The sequence below is a fragment of the Camponotus floridanus genome, unplaced genomic scaffold (assembly GCF_003227725.1).
Source record: "Camponotus floridanus strain SB8 unplaced genomic scaffold, Cflo_v7.5 scaffold16, whole genome shotgun sequence".
Classification (NCBI taxonomy): domain Eukaryota; kingdom Metazoa; phylum Arthropoda; class Insecta; order Hymenoptera; family Formicidae; genus Camponotus; species Camponotus floridanus.
In genome coordinates, this window is record NW_020229281.1 from 3,257,615 (window position 1) to 3,284,368 (window position 26,754).

General features: G+C 33.9%; 2 protein-coding genes across 3 annotated transcripts in view; both read left to right on the forward strand.

The window, feature by feature from the left end:
• Positions 1-308: 308 nt before the first annotated feature.
• LOC105255936 (RNA-binding protein 25) lies at positions 309-10,940 on the forward strand. 2 transcript variants are annotated; one of them, XM_011265486.3, is made up of 13 exons: positions 309-463; positions 1,543-1,682; positions 2,301-2,655; positions 2,742-2,936; positions 3,010-3,125; positions 7,589-7,800; positions 8,076-8,694; positions 9,066-9,486; positions 9,645-9,863; positions 9,942-10,114; positions 10,286-10,432; positions 10,502-10,640; positions 10,739-10,939. In XM_011265486.3, the coding sequence occupies exons 2-12, from the start codon at positions 1,575-1,577 to the stop codon at positions 10,592-10,594; spliced, it is 2,658 nt and encodes an 885-aa protein (XP_011263788.1). In that variant the 5' UTR covers positions 309-463; positions 1,543-1,574; the 3' UTR covers positions 10,595-10,640; positions 10,739-10,939. The 2 variants fall into 2 exon arrangements, with proteins under 2 accessions (XP_011263788.1, XP_011263787.1); XM_011265485.3 differs by having other exon boundaries at positions 10,502-10,940.
• Positions 10,941-21,255: 10,315 nt separating this feature from the next.
• The window catches only part of LOC105255935 (DNA-binding protein D-ETS-4), a 36,940-nt gene continuing 31,441 nt past the window's right edge, over positions 21,256-26,754 (forward strand). The window contains exon 1 of the mRNA XM_011265484.3: positions 21,256-21,718. Coding sequence (XP_011263786.1) covers positions 21,683-21,718 — 36 coding nt within the window. The 5' untranslated portion in view covers positions 21,256-21,682. The remainder of the gene's footprint in view (positions 21,719-26,754) is intronic.

The following is a 26,754-nucleotide window of genomic DNA, read 5'->3' on the forward strand; positions in this document are numbered from 1 at the left end:
AAATGAAAAAGCAACAGACACCATACAGAATATATACATCTGGTTGCCATTTTATATAGGAAAAACTCGCGTAATATACTATAGAGCTCGATGCATAATCTGATACGGACTATAGAATGCGTTCTATGACGATAATGCGGCGACCAATCATCTCTCGCTTGTCCGGAGACGATAATCATAGCGGAAATATGATTGGTCAACGAATCGCTTACCGCGTGCCGCGCCTAGTACAAGCTGCTCGCGCATGCGCGAAAGTTTCAGAAATATCGGGGCAGTTGCCGTACTATAATACTCGAGTATACCGTGTTGATATCGCAATTGTATTGTACCGAGATCGTTGCTAAAGATCGGGGTGATATTGTGATTTAAGCGTGAGAATTTACGTCCGGCCCGATAATTTTTATCGAAATGACGTGTAGAACTCTAGTACGATAATTTGTAGACTGATTTCCGAATCCGTTGTGTGAGTATAATCCCGACAATCTTTTCATTTAGTGGTTAAAATCCGTCCGCATTGACGTCTCTTTCTCTCTCTCTTTCTCTCTCTTTTTCTCTGTCGGGCGTTTATGAATAGTACGCCAATGCACGACGCGAGGATAATTAGGATTGTATCGGGATTATATGAATCTTTTTTCGAGGAAAAGATGCTAATTTAATTTTAGGAAGTCGTTGCAGAAGGTATATTGGACCATGTAGATAGATAAAAAACGATAAAGGCAGAGAAAGAGAAGAAGAAGCATTTGTAAAGAGTTGTTATATATCGCGTTAAATTTCTTCCGCCTCCTGTTATTCATGAATTGATTACTCTCATTCACAGTGATCTGGTGCACTTTATTGTTGTTATTTTATCTGAGTGATGCAAATATCACGTAATAAGAATAAAGTATGATTGTCTCCTCCATTATGTATTGCAATAAATATCAATTGTCGCTTTTCATCCCCATACTTTCTACGTACAAATATGACTAAAAACTCATGCATTTTGATAGCAATTTTATCTTCGAAATTACGATAAATAATGCTATTTTACAGCATATCAAGTAATATTCTTTTTCCTACATAATTAATTGTTTAGAATGTCACAAACAGTTTAACATTTTATTGACATGTATAATATATAATATATATATGCTTTTTTTGAAGCATATAATGTTCATCAGATACTGTATATACATATATTGCATTTCAATGTTATTGTTTATTTATTAAAAAATTTATTTGCATTAGACAATATATAATAAAACTAATATCTATTATTTATAGTTGCATTATGATGCGTATTATAATTTTGTTCTAAATTAATATAAAGAATTTGTCTTGTTTAAGTTAAATAAACATTTCTTTCGGTTTATTAAATTGTAACTACCGTCTAATTCTTCGCATATATTTAACCTTTGCGCTGGTCCTTGTAGCCTTTTATCTTTTCTTTTTTTAATAATTTTGTTCCTATAAGATATAAATTTGTGTGTAATCATCTTTTAAGATAAGATCAATTTTTATCTTATTTGCTTTATTAAAAATTTATGAAATTTATTGTTGCAGAGCATTCATTCTTGTAGTATCAATTTGTCATCATGTCTTATCCTGGTCAACCACCTATGGGTATTCCAGGGATGCCCCCAATGCCATATATGGTTGGCGCACCTCCACCAATTATAGGAGGAGTCATGCCTATGGCACATGTAAGTAAATTTATCACATGATGATTGTAGCATGATAAGTGTTTTTATATTGATAATTATTTATGTAAAATATATTAATATTTACTTATACACGAATTATATTAAATAATTTAATTTGTATGTGATAACTTTTGCTTTTGTTATTGCTGAAAAATTAATTTCTTATAATTCTAATCTATAAAATAAATTTATACACATGTATGTAATCAAAGTGGTATTGATTAATATATATATATATATATATATATATATATATATATATATATATTGTGTTGCATTTTATTTTTAAAATATTAAGCATGAACATGCAATTTATATCAACATTTATTAATGTGAATTGTATCACAAAATTTGTTTCAAACTTGCAACAAATATATCTTTTTAATAAAATTATACAAACAGCTTTGAATGCAAAATACTTTTAATGCAGTTTTTTTCTTTGAATTTATTCGATGCATGATAAGTACATAAAACAGAATGTGTTATAATTTGATATTCTGTAGTAAGAAGCTTAATTAAAATAAAAATAAATTAATCGCTATTAGAGAGGGAGGGGAAAAACTGAGTGCATGAGTAGACATGTGCATAATTAAGAATCCTACCATTTACAAAACATAGATGATTCCAACACCCGTATCTGCGATGCAGACATCCGCGCCGGCTGTACGTTACTCGCGCAATCAGAATCGTCACGACAATAATCGAAGACGGGAGAGAGAGTCTGGCCCGCCTGTTACGGTATTCATCGGTAACATAATGGACAGAGCCCCTGACGTGATGATACGACATATTCTCGGTGCATGTGGACATGTGCTTTCTTGGAAAAGAGTACAGGCATTTGGCTTCTGCGAATACGCGGGTCCCGATGCAGGTCTTAGAGCGGTCAGATTGCTCCACGACATGGAAATAGGCACGAAAAAGCTTGTCGTCAAAGTAGATGCTAAAGCCAAGGTAGTCCTGGATCAATTTAAAGGTGAGTTTTCGCGTTAAAAAATAAAATAAGATTGGAGGTAAGGAAATTTGAATAACGTGAATTAAATACGATGCGTTACTTTATAGCTGAAAGAAGGAAGAAGCTCAGAGGTGGTCAGTCACCTTTACAAGACGAGACATCCGGTGAAGGAGCAGATGGCGAAGAAGGTGAAGATTATATGGACGAAGGTATGAGAGTGGTTGATGCGGATGCGCTCGCTCGTATCAACCAGATCATTGCCGAACATGCTGCAGATTTAGAAATGGCCCAGGTTGCTCCAGGTAATTTATAATTTCGAAATCTCTTCTTTTGCTAACATGGGAAACGTTTAAAAGTTTAACTTTATAATTACAGAGGAACATCAAACAAAAATGGTAGCTAAATCATTAAATCTGGATGACGCTGAAATAGAAGAGAGCAAAAGAGATTTGATCACTCGAGAAATTGGCAAATTCCGTGAAGTCATGAAGGTAATTATTATTACGAGTATTTTTCTCTAGATCTCTTTTTGTTTTCTTTAAATCCTACGTCTCTCTCTTTTCTTTTTATACCATGAAAAATTCTTTTATGATCTTGCATAGATACGATGAAAGATAGAATTTTTTATCTCTCTTAACAAGTACGCTGAAAAAATTTTCATTAATTTATTGATATTTATGACGAAATTAATATTATTTATGTGTAACACACTCTCGGTCTACAAAGCATTATAAACATATTTTCTTACGCGCGATTGAATATCATTTTTCTTATTGTAAACTAGTAGAAATTTGACGGGACAAAATAATACATTTCAGATATAAATAAAATCAGATTAAAATAATATGAGATAATCTATGTGATTTAATTGTGCTTATTAATACACATTGGCAATAATATGTATCTGTATTCTTTCTAAATATTCATATCATTAATATTTTTTATCTTTCTTGTATAATTTTTTTCTTATAAAAATATAAAGAGAAATACAATTTCATTTTTTATTTTCAGAATATCATATGTTTGTAATACTTTGTATTATTTTGTTATTTTTATGATGTTTATATCTTTTACATATGTGCATTCATAAGTTTATGATATTTGAATATGTTAATGATATTGGTCGGATATATAGTGTGTGTACGCAAAATTTTCGCGAAACTTGAAAATATTGAATGTACAGAAAAATATTATCACATTACGTCTTGCTGATATAGAAATCAAAGGCATACAGCAGCATAACAACGACGTAAATCTATGAATCTATCATGCTATATATGAAAGAAAGAACTCATCTTTTAATGTTTGTCGATGAATTGCCGCTATATCTACTTTATATAGATGTTGCGATCGGACACAGATTCACGCGTTTTCAATGTTTAAACGATAATATGAAATCATAAATCGCGACAAGCACTTTTACAATCGTAAAAGTGTCCAATCGCATATGCATTCTATCGCAGGCACTGATTAGACTCTCTTTGTGTATACTTGAAATGTAAAAGAATGTACTTGGATATACAAGAGAGGATTACAAGTATATATCTCGAAAGCCGTAGCTTTTAAGTATTTTGTGGTAAAGTGCGTGTGTGCTATGTTAGCTCTGAACAATTGGAGCCGTGACTCGTTGCTATAATTATAATAACAGGCAGCGTGCGTCGCACACAGCAAACGCACACGCCTAGGAATGCTGTGTATGGGGACCACCCTTTCACTCACTCATTGGCTCTGAAGGGAGTCAATCACAGCACATCCCTCGTATTTTCGCAGGCGGCTGCAGGCTCGTCGGTAAGTCAGAGTATAATCCAAACAACCAAACATGAAAAAAGCAAAAAAGAAAAAAAAATAAAAAGAAATGCATTATATTGTACATTAAGAAGGAGATTCTCATAGCTCTTCGCGACAAGCTGATGACATGTAGCTCATCTGTTTTGTTTCTATTAGTTTTATTAATTTGTCGCAAATAGTCTCATTGCGACTATTATATTTTTAATGTTTAGAGATAGATACGATTCTCGTTTGATAATAAAGTAATTTTATCTACTTCTGTATATGTCATGCTAAACTGCTAGCACAATTAATATCAATTTCAATATGTGTCGAATTAATGGATTCTTTATTACTATTGTATGGATACATTTTATTTTTATAACAGTCACAATTTTAATTGTACGCATAATTAAATATGTTTGAGTAATTGTTTATATTCGTTCTATTTTTCTTTTTGTTATACGTTATTAAAATTAGAATATATTAATTATTAGTATTTTTTAAAATTGAAAAGATTTATCTGACAGAACTGTCATAAATTGATATGCACAAGCATTTAGTATACAAATATTAAAATGTAGGTATATTTATAAAATATAGGAATATATGTAATTGCATCTAATAGTATTTCGTACTACAAATAGATATTATTTATACGAAAAGAACTATTAGAAATAAAACAGAATTAAATATTTTCCTTAGATTCAAAGATGTACAAAAATGTTCGAAATAAAATTTAAATGGTTTTAAAGACTTTTAGTACATACGAAAAGAAATATTTTTCCCTAGAATTTTATTTTTCTAATCATTGAAATATATATTTTTAAAAATAATTATAAAAAGAGAATTTTCTTCATTTTGTATAGAATAAAATTAAAGCGTTAATTATATCTAAATTGATTATATTCGAGATTAATTTTCAAGATTATTTATTTTATTCTGAATATTTTTTGCATCTTTTTAAACCTGAGGAAAATTCTTATATATTTTGTTTCTAATTTATTATCATGTTACACTATGTATCATATTTATATCAAAACATAATATTTATATTATCCAATGCTATATAATTCTTCATATGGAGCATGGTTGCGGTATAAAAACACGGTAATAAAATTAAAGTATCCAATGATTTAAAGTATCTAACGGCAAGAACCATTTGTAAACAAACGTCTGATTGATTGATATTTGTGCTAAGAGAGGCCTAGCAGTCTAGTATTTGCATATCGAACGTAGGTAAGCGGTTGTTCAGGTTGCTTTCATGCATAATTTAGGATTCGAACCTTATTATTATCATTTTGAGCAAAACACAAGTTTGGCGCTGACACACTTTTTACGATACGGACTAGACTATTTGATAGGATCGAGAGAAACTTTGCTCGGTACACACAATTGAAACTGATTTTGTCCATCACCAATGGAGACTGTTCAGTTGTTGTCTTTATTTTGTGTAAACAGCTTCTGTCAGCGTCTCGATCAGACATGTAGTACCTAGGTGCGCGCTCCTCCATTCTCCGGTACCACCACACTGACTGACCAAGTCAACTTCACACCGTGAGTAAACTCCACAACCATGAGCCAACACAAGCAATTCGGTTCTTGTAGTTTTTTTGCTAGTGAACTGCCCATCTCTGAGAAAAATACCTTTTTGACTACGTTTCATGTTTCAGCAGTCTATTCTCTCCTCACAATGTGCATCTATTTTTATGCACTGAGTTATTCTACCCTTGTTAGAGCTTAAAACCATGGGTTACCGTATGGACGAGAGAGCTTATATATCATTATATTCCATTTGATATTGGAATAGATAATTATGGAAAATAGGACTAATGATATATATTACATGATAAAAAAAGAGATGGAAAAAAAAATTATGTAAAGAGAATTTTTTTAAATTCTGTAATTGTAGCAGCTTTGCCAATGCATATTATAATAAAAATTTCTATATATAGTGATATATTAGGAAAAAGTATTAGAAGAAAATTTTAATAATATATATTTTAATAATATTTTAATAGTATATATTTTAATAGTATAATTAATTTTATGTAGATTATATTTTAATGTCGTGTAAAAATCGCACAACAATAGAATCGATTTTCCAAACAGTAACCCATTTTTGGATACTAGTAACGAATAAGGATGAACCATACTAATTTATTTCTAAGACGTTGCGTTTAATAACACGGGGACGATAACGGTGGGCAAACTATTGTGCATTTGATATTCAACAGTTTGCTGCATCGGCTGCCATAACGCGTGTAACCATATCCAGGAGAAAACAAATATTATCAGACAGTTTCTTGGCAAATGTGAAAAGATGTTTTGGCGGGATACCCTCTCTTCGTGACGACTGCGCCTTCGATTGGTATAATATTTTCTAATAATTATTGAGTATTGATCAAGAATGTCTCTAAATTTAATCTAAAAAATAAGAACCCTTTCAAACTATAAAGATTTTACCATTAGATTTAGACTATCGAAAATCTTACAGGCACATTTGCAATGTTGTAAGTACATTGAGTGGCCTCTGCGATGCATCTGTTTAGCTATTAAGGTATTTAAATATAAGCTAAAAGTCTAAGATAACTTTTATGCCTGTATCCAAATATTTGTACCTGCACTTAGGTAATTGATATGTAAACGAGATTTCGCGTGTAAGATGCCGCTGATCGAGCATACTCCAGTGGAGTGAGTATACCATATTGAAATGAACACTTCTCTACATTTGTTATGTCAGATGATTAAGGCTTATACAACTAGTAATCGTTCTGTATATGAATCGTGATATGGCTAATTCTTTTTTTTCTGTCTTTATATATTTTTTTCAGATGTAAAAATTCAATAATTTTGAAAATAAACAAAGACACATTTTTAATAATTAGCGAGCATTTTTTATCAAAGTTTATTCAATCAGATCATGATACTCATGAAACTATTTTAATTTGACAAAGTTTTTCATTGAACGCTTGCTATTTTATAACTTGCTCGTTTTTATAATGATTATTAATGATACTTCTGTTTATTAATAACAATATAATTTATGAATATTTTTTCATCTCTTTTGTGTTTTACGCTTAAGGAGGATACGATTGCTAGTTCCTTGGTTCCATCAATATCACAAACCGATATCCTTGTTTCAACCTTCTTGTCTCACCTGTGTTCGCGTTCTTGTGTTTTATAGAAACAAGAGGAAGAAAAGGCCCAAGTAAAGCGAAAGAAGGAAGCCGTCGAAAAGGAGGAACGTGAAAAGCGGGAGAAAGAGCGGCGCGATAAACGCGACGATGATGTTTCTAAGGAAGATCAGGATGGAGAACTTGGTAGTCCTACGTCTCATAAAGGTCGTAGTGATAGTACAGGCAGCAGTAGAAGGGACAAACGTCGTTCTAGATCTAGGTGAGCATTCCATTTGCATCCCACATACAACAGATGCAATAATCCAATATACATACAGCATATAAAATGTATGACATTAAATATTTGCAAGTAAGAAATGGTGTGTTCACACACCTTGATTACAGTATAGGAACTTGTGCGAGCCTTGCTATGGAGTACGACCCGTCAACATTTACAAGTGACTCGATTTGAATATTTTTTTTCTTTTAGTTTATATATATAAATATTGCTTCAATATAATTTTTACAATTCTTTCATGATCTTGACTTTTCCAGATCTAAAGAACGAGACAGAGATCGATCGAGAAATGATCGAGATCGGGATCGAGATAGAGACCGTGAAAGAGATCGAGAGCGGGAACGAGAGCGTGATCGGGATCGCGAGAGAGAACGTGAGCGAGAACGTGAGCGAGACAGAGAAAAGGAGAGAGACCGGGAGCGCGAGAGAGAACGGGAACGAGAAGAAGTGAGGAAAACGGAGAGAGAGATTATGCGCGAAAGGGAAGAGGAAGAAGAGGCGAAGGAGAGGAAAAAGAACGAGAGACGAGCCAGAGAGAAAGAGGCGGCATACCAGGAACGTTTAAGGGCATGGGAGACACGTGAACGACGTAAGCAGAAAGAATATGAGAAGGAAGCCGAGAAGCGTCGCGCGAAATGTGAGGCTAGAGAAAGAGAAGCGAAACGCTTGAAAGAATTTCTCGAAGATTACGATGACGATCGCGATGATGCTAAGTATTATAAGGGCAAGGAACTGTCTCGCCGGCTCGAAGAACGAGCGTTGGAGGCTGAGGCGGATTCGCGGGACCGTTGCGCAGAACGTCAAGAACTTCAACGTTTACGCGAGAAATTATATGCAGATGCCTCTAATCCGGATCCTGCTGCAGAATTTGAAAGGGTAATTCATATATCTCTTATATCTTGAGCATAAGAAAATGCGTTGCATATTTAATGCATATCTAATTTCTTAATTCAGGAAATTTTAGGTCGATAAATGTTCAACACAATTTTCTATCATTTATCAAAAATTGTATTAATTTTCTAAGCTTGTGTGTGTGGATTTATCTTAAAAAAGATCTCTTTTTGCATAATTGCAAAATGTTATGTTTGATATGATTGCAGAATTGTAAGATTTAATTCTTTTGTATATTAATCACTTAATCACATTACATCTGGTGGCTACAAATTCTAATTACAATAACAAAGAAAGTATATTAATGAATTTCTTGATTTTTGTTGACTATTTATTTCTACGATATTTTTTGTTAGTTGAAAGCCGAAAGGGAGGAACAGTATAAGCCTAAACCAGTGATTACTATAATTGACGAAGAGGATGACAAGGCGACGAAAAAGGATAAAGAAATAATGCCACCGATAGAAACCGAGCCAATAGAGAGCGATAGTGATGATGGTGTGCAATTTGATGAAGTTTCTCAACCGGAAACACCATCCAGAACACCACCGCGACATCATCATCATCATCGGCGGCATCATAGACATCATCAGAATCATCATCGTGATGGTGAGGAGAATCAAGAAGGATTTGCGGAAGCGGATCGAGAAAGCCTAAAGGATGCACGACCGTCGCCCGCGCATCAATCGGCCGCAACACCCGCTCAATCCATTCCACCGTCATTGGATGAAGATTCGCGTATGTCTCTTGTCAGTGAACCGGAAAAAACAAGTGGCAGTAAGTTCGATTCACTTTTTGATACAATATTTGTCTCGTTGCGATTTAATTAAGCTCTTATTTCTTCATATTATTTATGATTTTAATTATATATTCCATTAGTTGACAGATATTGTATGTATTTTTTTTCTGTTCATAATTGTTTTTTTTTTTTATAGGCAACTTTGTTCCATTTGCTATGGGAAGTGGAGGCAATCGTGCTAGCGATCACATAGGTGGTAAAACGCCAGTCAGTCCTAATACTACTGTTAATACGAATTCACAACAACCGAATCAAACGCGGAAAAAAGGCCGTATCGATGTTAAAGACGTTTTCAATAACGATGATGATGATGATGCTGCCAATAATGCGAAGAAACGTAAACTTGTACCTTTAGGTAAATTACTTTTATTTTCGTTATTAATAATATTAACAAGAAGGAAAACTAGAATATTTATAGTCTATATTTTTACAGATTATGGTGACGAAAAGAAAAAGAAAACTGAAGAAGCTACGAAGGCAGGGAAGGAAGAAAGTACAAAAAGCCAAGAAGAAAAGCGAAAACATATAAAATCTTTAATAGACAAAATACCCACTGATAAGAACGCATTATTTGGCTACCAACTTGATTGGGCACTCATCGATAACGTAAGTGTCACTTATTCTTCAGAAACAATTATTCTATATTAACATCGTTTGAATACAATTGTATCTTTAATTATATTTTTTTCGTTTATATCATAGCCATATTATTATTTTTGGCGGTAAAATAAATTTTTATTGATGTGCTAATCTGTTTTTACGTTTTTATCTGTTTAGACATTGATGGAGAAGAGGATAAGACCTTGGATCAATAAAAAAATTATCGAATACATTGGCGAATCGGAACCTACTTTAGTGGATTTTATCTGTAGCAAAGTAATGGCAGGTAGTCCTCCCCAAGGAATACTTGACGATGTACAGATGGTAATTATCAAATATTTCTCGCTATCGCGTTATATCTTTTCTGTGGAATACACATCTCGTGTGTTTTAGGTATTAGACGAAGAAGCAGAAGTATTTGTAGTCAAAATGTGGAGGTTATTAATTTATGAGGTGGAAGCCAAGAAGATGGGCTTAGTGAAATAAAGGAGGAAATAATGGAGTATCGTCCGAAAATTCATCAATTCAAAAGGTTTATATTACACATAAATTTTTTTCTTTTGAATACGAATGTTTATAGGAGCTAAATACCTCTACATATTGCTGCAATTTACTATCGTACTATTGTAGGAGCCCTTTCCTAGACAAAACACAAGTGTCGCTCGATCAAATAAGTGGTACTAAGTGTGTAGTAACTATAACATTAAATAAAACTTGTAAAATTACGGTTTATATATATTTAGTGTTCTTCAATTTATATGTGACTGTCGACAGACGGGTAAATGATGTGATTCCTATATGATAAAAAATTAAATAAAAATATTGATATCTTGATACAATCATTTTAATGTTGCATTTATTAGTTGTGTATGCAGATTTTTAAAAAATGCACTATCTTTTCTCGCTTATTGTCTACTAGATAGATTTGATAACATGCATAGAGAGGTATTTTTATAATGAATGTAAATTTTAAAAAATATATTAATGATACCATAATATGCAATTATTTCAACATTAAATTTGTCAATATTCAAGCAAAGAATACATCATTTGTTTCTAAACAATTTTTCACATGTAAAAATCTATGTTTACATAAAATATATAATTATATAAAGTATATATTGTGTAATTAATAAGAAGTTTGTGAAGCCCATACAGTTTGAGATATATTTGTTTTTTAACATTTATCAGTTTTTTGATATCTCAGATCGAATAGTCGAAAAGACAAGTGCATAAGATTCTTTTTATATTTTATTATGTAATTAAAAGTCTATAATTTTATACAGCTAAAAATCTCTTTATATCTTTTCTTTTTACCTTCAATTTTCGCACTAGTTTCTCTTCCTTTATCTGCAGTGCACAGCAAACCTGCTCTACTTTGGTACTAGATGTCGCTGCATGTATTTTATAAGATGGCGCATTATTAAAACAAGAAAAGGATAACGTCTTCGCTTTTCAATCTCAGATAAAGATTAATAATCAATCAAATAAATTTCTCCGATTTTTATATCCAAGCGTGACAACTAAGTGATTATACAACAGCAAAATATAGGTAATAATAATTTTTTATATTCATACTTTTTATTTTGAAATCGAAGTTGATTTTAAATGAGAAATCGAGCTGTAGCGATTAACTTCTGTTACTTGTTCTGTTTTTTGTCTTTTGTTATTGCGAAAACATTAATCGACAGTTTTGTAACATTATTTACTTGCGATGATGTATTTTGAATGATAAAATAATCGAATGGAAAATGACGTGATTTCTTTTACTCCTTATATTAACTGTATTATCGAACTGACAGAGATTAATTGTGATTCAATAAAACAGGTTAGCAGGTTTCCTCTTTTATGACAAAAAGTAAGAACGTGTAAATCATAAAAATATATTTATATACGTAAAAATTATTTTATATAAAATAAATATAAAATATAAATAGAATATAAAATTAAAAAAAAAAATATATATATATATATATATATATATATATATTTTATTCTATATTCTATTTATATTTTATATTTATTATATATATATATATATATATATATATATAGAGAGAGAGAGAGAGAGAGAGAATATGTAAAAAATATATATTCTACATTTATATATGTACATATTCAGCATATAAAAATATAAATATATATATTTATATATTGAGAAAAATATTTTATTTTTATGAATGCATTAATTTTACTTAATTTTTAATCATAGGTATGATAATAATATTTAAAATTGATCCCTTCAATTATCTTTAAAAGATATAATCTCGATTGAAGATAATTGGATAATTCGACTTGCGAAACGCACTGCGTATGCTATACTATATATCGCGATAAACTTGCATATTGCATAAAGATAGTATACATACATCATATATATATATATATATATATATATATATATATATATGATGTATGTATGTATGTATGTATAAATATACCTTAAAACGTCTGATGAATAATTCTGTATATTAAAACGTGCGTAAGTTGCAATTGTAATTTCGCTAGTTATTTTATTAATTTCTTTATTATTTTGTTCATTAATTTTTAAATTCTACGTTTCTAATTTCGCGATTTATGTTAATTTATCTATGTACAACCTATATTTGGCATTAATTAATTCTAAACATGTGTTTTACTCTATTTGTTCATTTGTTCGCTAATTTAATAATTACGCGTGCTTTATTCAAATATTATATATTTCTAATTTAGAAGAGAAGAGAGTGCGATCTTAATATCTTCCTCTTACTTATTCTGACGTCAATGCTACAAAAATCTGACTGTGAAACGAAATTACGCGCCGATAAATAACGACGGTTCACCGACAATCGAATCGTTGGGAAGCACACGAAGAGAGACCACGGCAATTTAAATAAATTAACGGAGCTCAAGCGTATCCAGCACTTTCACCGAGTTAAAGAAAAGAAAGGAGTATTCGAACATACAAATTCCGCGTGAGTAATTGCGATTAATGGTTATTTTTATTAATAATTGTAATTTTTATCTTCTAGTGATTTGCGGATAAATTAATCGAATGATTCAAAATTAAATCGAAATAAATATTTGATTCCAAAACGAGATTGATCTTTTTCCTTTGCATTCAACATAGAAAATTTGCAATATAAAATTAATTAATGAAAAGCTAAATATAAATCTATTTTTATTTCAAATTACTTTAATTCTTTGAAGATTCAGAAATTAACTCTATTAGAAAACGCATTCACAGAAAGTTTGTTAGACCAAAGAATGATATATTTAATTATAATAATTCGATTAAAATATCAGACATTTATCTCGAAATTACACAACTCTTTATCGATGCTTAATTTATCGATTAAACTGTTAAATGAACGCGATCCCATAATCTGATTTATGATATGATGTTGCGATAATTCGATGCTGTACAACAGATCATGTAAGGAAAGATAGAGTCTACAGAGGGAAGATAGAATCTAGTCTTACAATTAGAATTTTGCAAGTGCACTAGAAGAGATTAAAAACATAACCGATGTTCTCTAAGACGATCGGTCTCATAAATAACAACAGTTATTTCATATTTTTTTGGCATGTATAATATAAGAAAATTTATATATTTAGTATGAAGGATAAGTGTGCATAATTATCGATAATATTATGTAACACGAAACAAGTTTCTCTAGATGGCAACTTTATGCGTGAATAAATCTATATAGAATCAAACTTACGGTACAATAGTAATTATCGATTTTACGCTATTCATTCATCTTTCATCACCGTAAGAAAAAATAAATTGCATTTACTTAGTTGAATGTACGTTTTATTTCGTCGAATATTTATTTCTTAAATAATGTCAGCAACAATATTATTGTCAGCGAACATCATTGTCATGTTGATTCTGAATTTTAATGATTGATTTTTTTTATTAATCTGAAGTCTATCTATATTGAGATACTAGTAATAAGGCAATAGATCTCTTATTCACTGATTTAGAAATTTAATTGTTTATACAGAAGGGGGAGATCGACGTCACGAATGGCGATATGACGCGGTGGTGAGTTAAAAATCGCATTAGTCACTTCCGTTGTACGTCGCTATTTCTCCGCGCGCAGGAATTATCGCCATTGCAATTTCACGCGTCATTTTTCAGGCTGATTGCACTTTTTTTTTCTCTATCTCTCTTTCTTGCGCGCATAAAAGTCACGGCACTGTATGTATACCTTCCCAATAATAATCGACCGATCTCGACGATAGTTTCGCAATTCTCTGGTACGTAGTCTCGACTCTCTTTCCACACTGAATCATAGAAAGTGTAGCAACGGCGCCCCACATGTGTGACTCACAGACAACATGATCGCATCCGATGTGGAATTGCGCCGCGCGCCAACCGTAAGCGATCCATCGTCGCGCGATTCCCACGATAAATCTGTGTCGCAATTCGCGATCCCGAAGCAATTTGAGCGAGGGATGTAAATTCAGAAGAAGAGAGAGAGAAAGTATAAGAACACGTGCATTTTGCCGTTAGACATCGGGGAACTTTTAAGCTTCGCGCCCCAGTATGTCAACAACTCTCCCCCCCTGTGCTTCCTGCAGATATATGCCGGTGATGCTTCCATTTTTTTCCAATTTTACTAATTTATATCAATATTTATATTAATTTTGGTGAACAATAATTATATTAATGGAAAGAGATATTAGATATATTGATTATTATTTATATGTAATATATATATTGGTTGTGAACAACTCTATTAATATAGACTTCTCTTGTCATTAAAAACTTGATATCTAAAATTATCTCACAGTTACGATGATCATCATTTTATGAAATTTTTCTGATCAGGCCTTCGAGATTACATACGGAAAAAAATATTCTATTACTGGGAAAGATAATTACTCAATTTATTTTCCTTCGTCTCTAACAAAGAATATTTTCTTGATGATATGTAGTTTTAATATATACTCGTCACAAGTTATAGAAAATCTCATTATCATGTTCTTAAAGGAAGAATGTATCCTTTTTATTTATAAAAATATCTTAGAAATATAATAAAGAAAGTTCAGATTCAGAAAATATTTTGAATAAATAATTTTTACACTTGTGAAGAGTTTGTGATAGACATGCGGATTATAAACTTATAAAATACTCGAAAGAAATAATATTCACTTGAATATAATATGTATTTTTCTGTATGTAGATTAAATAAAGAAGAACAGAGAGTAAAGTCGATGGAGCGGAAAGAAGGTGTCGAAGAGAGACAGCAGTAAGGAGTAATGCAGGAGCAAAAGGCAGAAAACACCGGTAGGCAGTTTTGTAGCTGTTTTTATCAGCTTCTGGGCATCGGGGGTCTAGAGGCCCGAGCATGGCAGGACGCATCTTGGGGGGTTCGTGTGGGAACGTACGTCTCTTTAGCGTACCACCTATCTCTTTCTCTCTCTTTCTCTGTTTTTTTATTCATTCTCTCGTCGTCCTCCTTTACCTCCTTCTCTTCTTCTCTTCTTCCTCTTTGGCGAATCTACCTTTTTTCTCCATTTGGACCGGCTCGACGATTCGTTCCTCCCTCGCGTCTTTCCTTCTCTTCTCTTTTCCCTCGCTCCCTTCACGCTCCTCTCGCGGGCTCTTCATCGAGGCTGGCTGCCTTCGGGTACCACTTGGGTCATCGGGGTCACCCTCCGCGGTGCACTCGCTACGTGGTATGCCCTATATTTACGCACGGTAAGAGCACCCTGAAGAGAAGGTGGACGCCCGTCCGCTTCTCTTTTCCCTCCTCTTTACCAAGCACCACCAAACCTCGCTCTTCTTCTATCCCATATCACGGCTGCTTCTCAATAAGCGCCGATCGCGTTAAGATCAGCTCACAACGATTCGCGCAGGGAGAGAATCCTCTTTTCGAAGGATCAGAAAAATCTTTATCTGTATCTTGCAGATACTTACACAAGCATTATTATATCGTCTTTCCCCTTATCTTTTTTCATGTTTTTATGTCTTAAAAAAAATTGACAAATCAATTTTGTTATTTTAACAAAATGTTTTGAAATCATTCAAATCATCAATTTTGTTATTTTAACAAATGTTTTGAAATCATTCAAATTCTTTATCTCTTCATTTAACAAACTATTTTCTAAGCCGGAAAATATTGCAAATTTTAAAGACGATCTTTTAGCGGAGAAATCTTCATAAATTCATAATTTAGTTTAATTATATTTAAAACTAGACGATCTCTCCATAATGATAAAAGCAATATTTTGCAGCATTTTTGCATTTTATATTTTACGTTGAGGGATGGAAGAAATTGATTTTTTTCGATCACAAATAAACAATGTTTTCTTTTGGAGAGCACGAGTAAAATGACGTGACGTAGAATAAGCGTGAAATTTCTTCTTCTCGCGCACAGTCTGACATTTACGGTCTTCATTATTCGTCCTAGAATGAAGGAAGGTTCGTATATATTGGATTAACAAAAGAAAAGAAAGAAAAAAGAAACGTTGAACAGTGTAGCGCGCGTTCCATAAATCAGCGGGATTATTAAAAAATGCTGCGCACCATTAATTCGTACGATAAAAGTGTTAGGCGCGCGCGGCGGTAAACGCCGCGTATTGTGAGGGATTGCGACATGACGACGCGGTGCGCCTCTTGCAAAGGTTACAATATATATATGTGTGTATATATATATATATATATATATATGTATTATACATATATATAGATATATGTATATATATATGAGCTGCAATAGCATGTTGTAACCTTTTGCGCGAGAATTCTGCAGCGTATGTTATTCGTGTGATAGATAATGGCCGGCACAATTGTAATTATGTTGCATCTGCGATCAGACTCGCGTATATTGTATATAATTGTACAGAAACAATATTTGGTATATTTGGATCAAGGAATAACAAAAGTTTGGAGCAAATGATATCCATCGCAAAACGGATGACGATTTTATTCGGAAAGAAAATCTCATTTCTTAGTGTGCACGGGCCCTAAATATGCTCCAGAGACCTCATGCGAGATACCATAGGGTGGTCGCAATACGCGAAGTTACGGAGATGCGAGACGATGAAAAATATCTGCTATCTCGGGCTAGGATCCTTCGAACAATGGGATATCTTCGGGACCCCGAGTCTTCGGCTACGCGGTGGACAATTATTACCCCGATTGTCGGAAGATAATGCTTCATCGGCGATGAAATAATGATTTTCTGTCGATCGGACGGAAACACGCGAAAATTCCTTGGTAATGACCTAGTGGCAGTCTATCATTTCCCTCTCCCGCATAAATCGCTGCATTAACTTGCTGATATTGAAGAGAGCTCGTTAAATTAAATGAATTTGTTGATTTAAATTAGAATATCATAAAGTGAAATAATGTAATGAAAAATACACACACTATTCATATATAAAATCATAATTATAATAATAATAATTATTATTATTATTCATATATAAAATAATTATTATAATTATTAAAAAGAAATTATTAAGAAAATAATTATTTCAATTTTACGAAAATATTAAAATAAATGAAAAGTTTAAAAGAATAATTGTTTTATTACACATGAAGTGGAAAAAATATTTTTCGAAGAATGTAATAAATTAAAAAAAAATATTATATTATTTAAAATTTAAAAGTATGAAAATTATTAATTTAGAATTTTGTAGTCTTTTAATTTAAAGCTAATATAATAATCAAAAAGTATTAATATATTATATTATTTTTCATTTTTCTGAAAAAAGATATTATAATTGAGACTAACATTATTTTGTCAGTTCGCAAGTTAAAGAAAAAATAAATAGATATCTTAAGATGTTCATCTTTCAAGAATCAACCGATTAAATATTTTAATTATTACAAGTCGATGATAATCTATAATTAAATCGACTGTCATGTTATAATTATGCCATAGAAACTCTTTCTGAAATTAATTTCTCGGCGGAAATGCAAATTAGCTCTCACAGGGTAGCGAAAGAGGGATATAGAAGTGTCATTGCACTTTTGCAGTTTTTTTTCCTTTACGACGTAAATTCTGCTCCCTTTTTTTCAATCGCGTTTTCTCACTCTCTCTCTCTTTCTCTTCTTCTTTCTTTTTCTTTCTCTCTTCCAACTAAGCGACGTTAGTCCAACGGACGTCATGTCTAGCGAGATCTGCGCATTATTGTTTTTGCCGCCCTTCGTGTTTCCCACACGAGAGGACCTTTCCCTCTGCCATGTTCGGGGATGTACAAAACATAATCGAGACTCTTTTCGGTGAACGCGCTTTCTCCTCTCGAGTTCCTTCACAGTGATGACGCAAACGCCTTTCATACTGTCGCCATTCGAATAGTATGATTAACATGCGTTTTCATTACGTACAAAAATAATATTAAATATATCACACAATTAAATTATAAAATTTACAAATATGTAACGATGTTATATATATATGTATATATGTATGCATGCATGTATGTATGAATGCATGTATGTATGTATGCATGCATGTATGTATGTATGTATATATAAATCGTTTTTATACACATGTCTATGGAAACACAACTGGAAATAAAGTTAACTAATTCTTAACCGGACATGTATTTTTTTCGTAATGAGGAAAGATCAATCGATAGCGAACACCTGTGGATTTGTGGTCAATATTGATCACGTAATTGTATTGCTTAAGATAAAAAAAAATTAAGTACTTTGTACGAATATGTATGAAGATATATATTTTACACACACACATTTTTTTTAATATAATAAAATGTATATTACTCATGAAGTGTAAATTGAACGAAATGAGATCACGATGCATATGCAATAATCTTGTGGGTCCTATGGGTGACGATTGCTATCGATTGCATAACGGGAATTCTGAAAGATCGTGATGCAATTTTTTCATGGACTATAACGACAAGAAAAATAGAGAAGCTCGAATTATAGATATCTTTGAAATTGCAGCTTGGAAATGGCAATTATTTTTGCAATTTTTACGCACGTGAATATTTTTTTTATCAAATAAATTCTTTGTGAAGATGTTATAAATTTCATTTCCTTGCAACAAATCATAGAAATAAAAAACGTTGTATGAGAAATAACAAGAGATAAAATATAATAATGCGAAAAATGTAAAAGTAATACTTGCATACACACACACACACATACATACACATAACGCTAATACAGCTAAATCATCATCTTTCTCAGGAAAGCATGTAACAAGACACGTTGCGAAATACATTTTCCTGGTAATAATACAAATATAACACCCGGCGTTGTAAAGCAATAATATTCCCAAGTCGACGAGATAGATTTAACTGTGTTAAAGTACATCGATCCTTGGCATACGCAATCACGGTATATCTCGGCGCTTTGCAAAGCACGAAGAGAGTCGACGCGAGAGAAGCGATGTAACGAGTGACGCGGGCGGGCCACCCTTGCAAAGCGGTTCATTTCTTCGAAGGTGGGCGCTTACGCAAACCGCGACGGATTACGCACTGCGCAGATCCGGAAAAACGCCTGTGGAATTCGTTTCACAATGACGACATGCCGACACAGCGTCGCACGACGCCATCGCCGAACCGTCTCGCGAACAGACAGACACACAAAGGGCCATTGTGACGATTTTTTATCCCGCGTCGCGGATCTAATCGCCCACGCGAAATGCCTGCGCGCTCTCGCGCGAATCGCCAAGCCAAGCCAAGCCAAGTCGAGCCGAGCCGAGCCGAGTCGCGCGGGACTACGATTTCAAGGAGCGTGTTACGCACATGCGAGTTATTTACTATCGTATCAAGGTTGGTACACGCGCCCGCGAGACGCGTGGTCTTATGACAGATATACGCTTCAGCTACCATGGTATACTTTAGTTTTCAACTAGTACACTGGCATAATAAAAGAGAGGCAATGTATTGTCTTCCCGCTTAAGAATCGTTTTTGTATTACATTCAGTTTGTTTTCGCTAACCTCCCAACGATAAAAATATTTCAGAGCATTGTACACCTCAAGCTATATACCTTCGCGGTACAGATCCTGATCTCCTATCGGAGGACATTGTTTGAAAGTAATGGAATTACGTTGGTGTACATACGGACAGGATGCAGTTAAGAGTGCGTGACGCACATAGCACTTGCTCCAATCTCTGACTTATGGGAGCGCTAACTTTGAAATGAACACGTGTGTTTAAATATTTCTATTTGTATTCTTTACGCAGCGCATAACAGCACCATGCATATCATTCGTATCATATCATTACGCCATAAAACAACGTGCATCATTAAAAATTGTAATTACAATATATGTTGTTAATTATGAGAAATACGATTTTTTCTTATCTCTGAAATGGAATAATTTACTAAATATAATTATTTCTGATTGTGTCAAGTATCTAGTATTTTGATATTTATTTGTAAAATAATTAATATATTAGCATATATGTGTGTGTTACAGGAATATGTCTACGGATTGTCAAAGGAATGCAAGGGACTTAGACAATTGTACGAAAGTCATAGTCAAATGTTAAGCTACAAATTTGCGAAAGTGTCGAACCTAGATACAACATTGATCAAGCATCGTATTGAAAGACCATTTCTATTCAGCGCGCATTTCCAACATACTTTTTCCTTTTCGTACTTTACATGCCTCGTCGCCGCCTGTACGAATGATCGAATAACAAAATATGTAACTTTTCGCCACGTTCTCCTTTACTACGCTACATTATAAGTAAAAACGACCGATCGCTCGTTGATAGTTCAAGCTAAGAAAAAAAAGGAGGGAAGACGTCGCGCGCATGCGCGTCGATCTTTAGTAGGTCACTCTTAGTACGCTCGTCCCAACTTGTCACGTCGCGAAATGCGCTTTACATTCGACTTACGAGCGCCCATCCACCACAAAATTTTCGTCATATTATATTTTCGCAATTGTGCAAATTCTCGATAAACATAAACGCAATCTTCGAATCTATCACGTGATTACATGAACCGCGACGAAAACCAAGGAAAAAGATATTATATTTCTCGTTGCAAAAATTTCACTGTCGCGTGATATACGTCGTGCTGATCCGCCGCAAGAATAACGCAAAGCGCAGAAGTCATTAAGCGCGAAATTAGCGGACCACGTGTCTGCCGCGTCGAGGAGATTCGCGAATGCGCGACGCACCGGCGAGAATCGCGCGCGCCATCGCGCATGCGCGAGTTAGTGGGTCGCCTGCGCTCGGAATTGCTTCGGCGACGCTCGGTCGCGCTCGGCCCGATTCGAACGCGCCCACCGACTCCCGCCACGCGCTCGACGCGGCGGTCAGTCGGTCGATTGTACGCGACACGCGAGGGTCGCGAAAAACCGCGAGGAGCCGCGAGAATTCGCGAGAGGCACGGCCGCGCATGCGACGAAGACACGGAGGAGCTCGCGATAGAGCGGCTGGATAAAAACTATCGGACGGAAACGCAGCGTTTATAGCGAGACGGAGAGGATCCGGTGGATTTTCTATCGTCGTCGTCGCCGTCGTCGTCGGCACAACTGCGCAGAGACAAAGTTGATCTCTCCTCTCGATTGAGAGCGCCGAGAGATCGATCCTCGCGCGCGAGGACGACAGCTGTCAAAAGTGTGGAGCCGCCAGCGATCGAGATATGGTCTACGGAGGAGGATTCGACATGGTGGAGACGGTGAGTTTTGATGATTTCGATTCTCATTATTTTTCCATATTATGTGATTTTTATTATATAAATTTTCTACTGTAAGCCATTTTTCTTGAACGCGTGTGCGATTTTATGTGAAAACCTGTTTAAGAATAAACACATGTTTGCGTCACATACACAGGTTGAACGAGTACATACCTTAAAAATTATTATTTTCAATTCTGTGATCGGAAAATCTTGATTTATATTATGATTAAATAGATCTTAATATAATTATTTTTACAAGCAGTTAATTTTTTAAATAAAATCATCGATTATTTTTTCCAACATTAGACGGTTTTGAAGTTTTTTTTTGGTTTATCATTCAATTTGTTTGCACAAGTTTATACACTATCAAATTTCCGGAACAATAATGATTCACATCATTCACCGCATTCATCATTAAAAATCACATGAAGAAGAATGTGACTCAATATTATTACATCGGAAATCTTGCATCCTCTTCACAATGCTGCAAGAAAAATAAATTCAAAAACAGAGCATAAAAGCGATTCGTTCGCACAGCTATAAACGTGTGCATTTTGTTTTATTGCTAAATCTCAGATCGATTTCTTGCAAAATATAATATTAAGATATTCGTGTTTTCATATAAATAAATGTGTAAAAATATCACAGGCATAAATAAAGGAGTCGTGATAAGGTCCGATTCTCCCGAGGAACAGCACGCGTCAAAATAGTTACGGCCCTATCGAGGAAAGACACGAGCCGGCGAGTCGGTCGGCTAACTTTCGAATTTACCACTACTATAGGCAGTGTCGATAGTTGGATACGAGAACCGAGAAATTCACTCGGTTAGTACGTGATGGAAAATTTCGCGGTAAAAACAGAAGCGAAACCCGTTGTCGGTCCGCGGTTTTCTTGGCGGCGCAACTTTTACCGAGCACCGTTTGTCGTCTTCCGCAAAACGCTTGGACAAGACATCCGTATTATTGTGTGCGAATCGAGCGTTGTTCACCTATTTTACAAAATCTTCAGCGGCTAAACAGTCGTTCCCTTTTATGTCTCTTCGATTTATTCAGATGAAGCGATCATTTGGAATAAATCACTTGAAATCTGAAAATTTGAAATATAAAATTAAACATGAATATTTTCTAAAATTTTTTATATCCCTAAAAATTTATTCATCCAGTTTATTCGTAAATATTTCCATCATTATGTAAGAGACAGTATATTAAATTTTATTTATGTAATCTCTTGTGTAGGATTATATTTTTTTAAAGAGGATGATTCAATATTAATAGAATAATATATTATTGTTAATTTTTTTTCTAAATTTTTTATGTATCAGTATTCTCTATATTCAGTTTATTTTTAGATAAATTTATCTTTATGTGAAAGATAGCATATAAAAAATTTTATGTAATCTTATCCAGAATAATATTTTTTTTCGAAAATATTGGTTAATGTTATTTAATATTAGCATAATATATTATCATAAATGTTTTTTAATAATAATAAAAACCAATTCGTCAAATATTGTTTAATTATGGATATGTTATTTAATAAATTAATTGACAATCAAAATTTTTAGATACCAAAAATAAAAGAAAATTTAAAGATATAATTAACATAGAGATCTTTCTCGACATTTTTTTGTATGCGTTAGGTTTGTATGAAATGTACATATATATTTGATGGCATAAATTTATTAATATTATGCATTATATAAATGATTTTTAGCTTGTTATATTTTTTATTGTTATTTTTTAATTTAAAAAGTAATTTAAAATAATCCATTCATCATTTCATAAATTGAAAACAAATTATATTAAAGACAGAGAAGTTTTACGAGAGAGATCTTCACGAAGAAGTGTATCCGAGTTCATCTTTCACGCTATGCGCGAAAAATAAAAAATAATTAACATACGAATTAAACAACATTTTTAATGACTTTCTGTTGAACTTTGCTTTTTGAATAATAGATAATTATGTTTCATTGATAAGCGTCCATCATCGCGTGCCTTTCGCAAAAATATTCATGCATGAAATTCTTTCTCTGATATTAAAATAAATAGCAGCTGCATATTTTTACAATATTTATGAGATATGACATTTATGAGATAGAAATATACGGTTCTTTATAACCGATATTTTTGTGATTTTGATCTTGATTTTATCTCGGCGATATAATTGTACATAACTGTTGTGTTGATTGCATAACATTTTATTCTATTTTATGTATATTATTTTCACGTATATTATCACTTGGTTCTTGAATTTTCCTTAAGAAATTGTTCATCCTGTTCATAGAATCAGCACGGAAGATAATTTAAATCTATTAAATTTAAATCTAAATCTAATCTTTACCTAGTGAAAAGAAACAAAAAAGTTCGATTTTTTTCATTCCGATCACGTCTCTCTCTTTCTCTCTCTCTTTCTTTCTCTCTCTATCTTTCTCTTTCTCGTTTACAGCCTTTGTCCAGAATTTTTGGTTGCCGATGTGCGTGTAGAAAAGCGCGTACCCATATCATACGAAATTTATTGTCGGCGATAGAGCCGGGTATGTCGCGTCGTCGTATCAAGTTCCGCGGTCGCGTAAACAGGGTGTAATTAAAAAATTGTCAGTAGCTGGTCTTTGTGCCGGCATTGTATATAGCAGGCGTCCTTGCCGAGCCAATTCGAAATCCTGTCTCGCGCGGGTTCGCATTAGCGAGGGCGTGGTTGGTCGTTCGTTCCTGGTCCGAGGAGAGCCAGCCTCGGATAGTAATTGCACCAGACTCGTTTCCATTGCGCGATTTTTATGGTTTCGACTTCTTTCCACGCTCCTTCTTCTCTTTCTTTTTTTCCCTCCGCTTTTTTTCCTTCTCGACGTCGCAAGACTCGCTGATAAACACATATCTCTATGGACATACATATATATTGCCTCGGAAAGATCTCTGCTCTGATTTTTAATACCGCATAATCGAGATCTTTTATGTAGATTTATCCGAGATCGAATATGTAATTCGAGTTTGGGTTTCGATGTTATAGATAAAGGTAAAGAAATAATGTTTTGCGGAATAAGATAAACCCCTAATGAAATTGAAGAAATTACATCGCGAAATTCGATAAATATAATTCTTACTATCTACAAAGACTTATTAATTACAAAGGCTTTCCTCGTATCATGTATATTGTTACGCTTGAGAAAACTTACGGATAATATATGCAAAGTCATTTGCATATCTATCTGTTTTTCGATTTATTAATAAAACATAATAAATTATGTAAGCGACAATTAAGCTTTTTCTTTTATAGATTTTTTTTCATATTATCGATATTTATTAACATTAAAAATGTCAGTTTTATTGTACATTACTCGGAAAAGGTAAAACGCATGTTCGATGCGAGGAACATTTTCGCGAGGTGAATTAAATCGATACATTCGAGGCAATCTTGTTGGTTTTCTTGGAACTACGACATCGCATCTCGCCCTCTGTTAGTGTGCCCTTTCACCTTTCTCTTCTTGTCTTCTCTCGTTTGTGGCCCCGACTTTGCGAACGGCCTAAGAATCCACATTATTTTCAATAAAAAAATCGTTTAAATCCCGATATATAATTTCATATTTCTGCATTCTTGCAGCTGCTTCAATCATTATTTGCATTTTTATTTTTCTCGATAATCTGAAATTATATTTACAAAGTCAAAGATTTAAAGTCAAAGATTTTTAAATATTTTTTACTGTTAAATATTTCAATATTATCTGTCGACTTATCTTTTTTCGAAGAATTACAGTAAAGTTTATCGAAAATAAGGGGAGACGGTTAGTAATATAAATGCAAAACATGCAGAAAATATGTATAAATAGCAAGAAATATCTATAGCGGCGATATTCAACTTTGAAAAGTGCATGTCTTAAAATCATTGCGCAATATTCGGCAACACATTACGGAGATACATTTCAGAATTTAAAAATGATTCAGAGGCAGTTGTGCCAGTCATGGCCTCTGAAATCAACGAGGAAAAGGCGATAATGCATATGTAAAACAGGAGAGATTGGTTAAGAAAGAAAGGATAAATTTACCGCACTAATTAATTAAAACCACTAATAATTTAAACTTTTTATAGAGCCCAATCGTTAACCGGTCGAAAACAAAGATTTACAGGATAATTTCAATTCAAATAGTTGATTCGCAATACGTTTTTAGAGTACCATAAATTATTAAGCCTTCGATTACCTTTGCACTTTGGGGTTTGAAATGGCTCGAGACGTAGCGAATGCGAACTTTATTATACTCAATCTATAAGTATCGCGCGAAAACAATGTAAAACGTTATTATTCGAGATAATGTGACGCGCTAATGCAGGCCTGTCTACGAAAAGCTACCATTTTCCCGTCGCTCCGGGATGAAATCTCGATGCATTTCTTACGCGTCGGAGGGTTCGCATGTAATAGCTTATGTTAGTCAACGCGACACCGTTGCGGTTCCATTCTCCCGTACTTAAGGGACATGAAAGGTCGTCGCTTGCCAACGCGAGCGAGATACGACGAGGTGGCGCAATCCTCAGCCGTGTCGAACGAGACGGCCCTCGCAAGAGCGACGTCGGGTTTGCGTGTCGGCGCTTACGATCTACGATCTAAGGATCGATCCGGAGCACGAAATCGAGGACATTAATCAGCGTTCGGCGGCGTTCTGCGCACGTGGGTGGCCGTTACTGACGTAAATCGGCTCTTTCTCCCGGGTTGCGTTTGCCTACGTTGCGCGAGGTAAATCGAGCGAGGTCGAAGCTCCTCGAAGCGAGGCATGGCAGGGCAGGGCAGGGCAAGGCGAGAGCGCTGGATTTTCGAAAGGCGGCTTTCGCGAAAGGTCGATCGTCCCCTTCGATATCTCCTCTCGCAGTTCCCATCGAGGAAAGCGAACTCGTGTTGTTGCTCGTGTTGTTGTACGAGAAGTAAAAAAAAAAGAAGAGAAGAAAAGAAAGCGTCTCTGGGAAATGTGAGTTCCCATGATTTATCGCACGCAAATTCATTCGTCACTGTCGTGCAAATAAATAAATGTCGAATGATCGAATCATCGTCGATG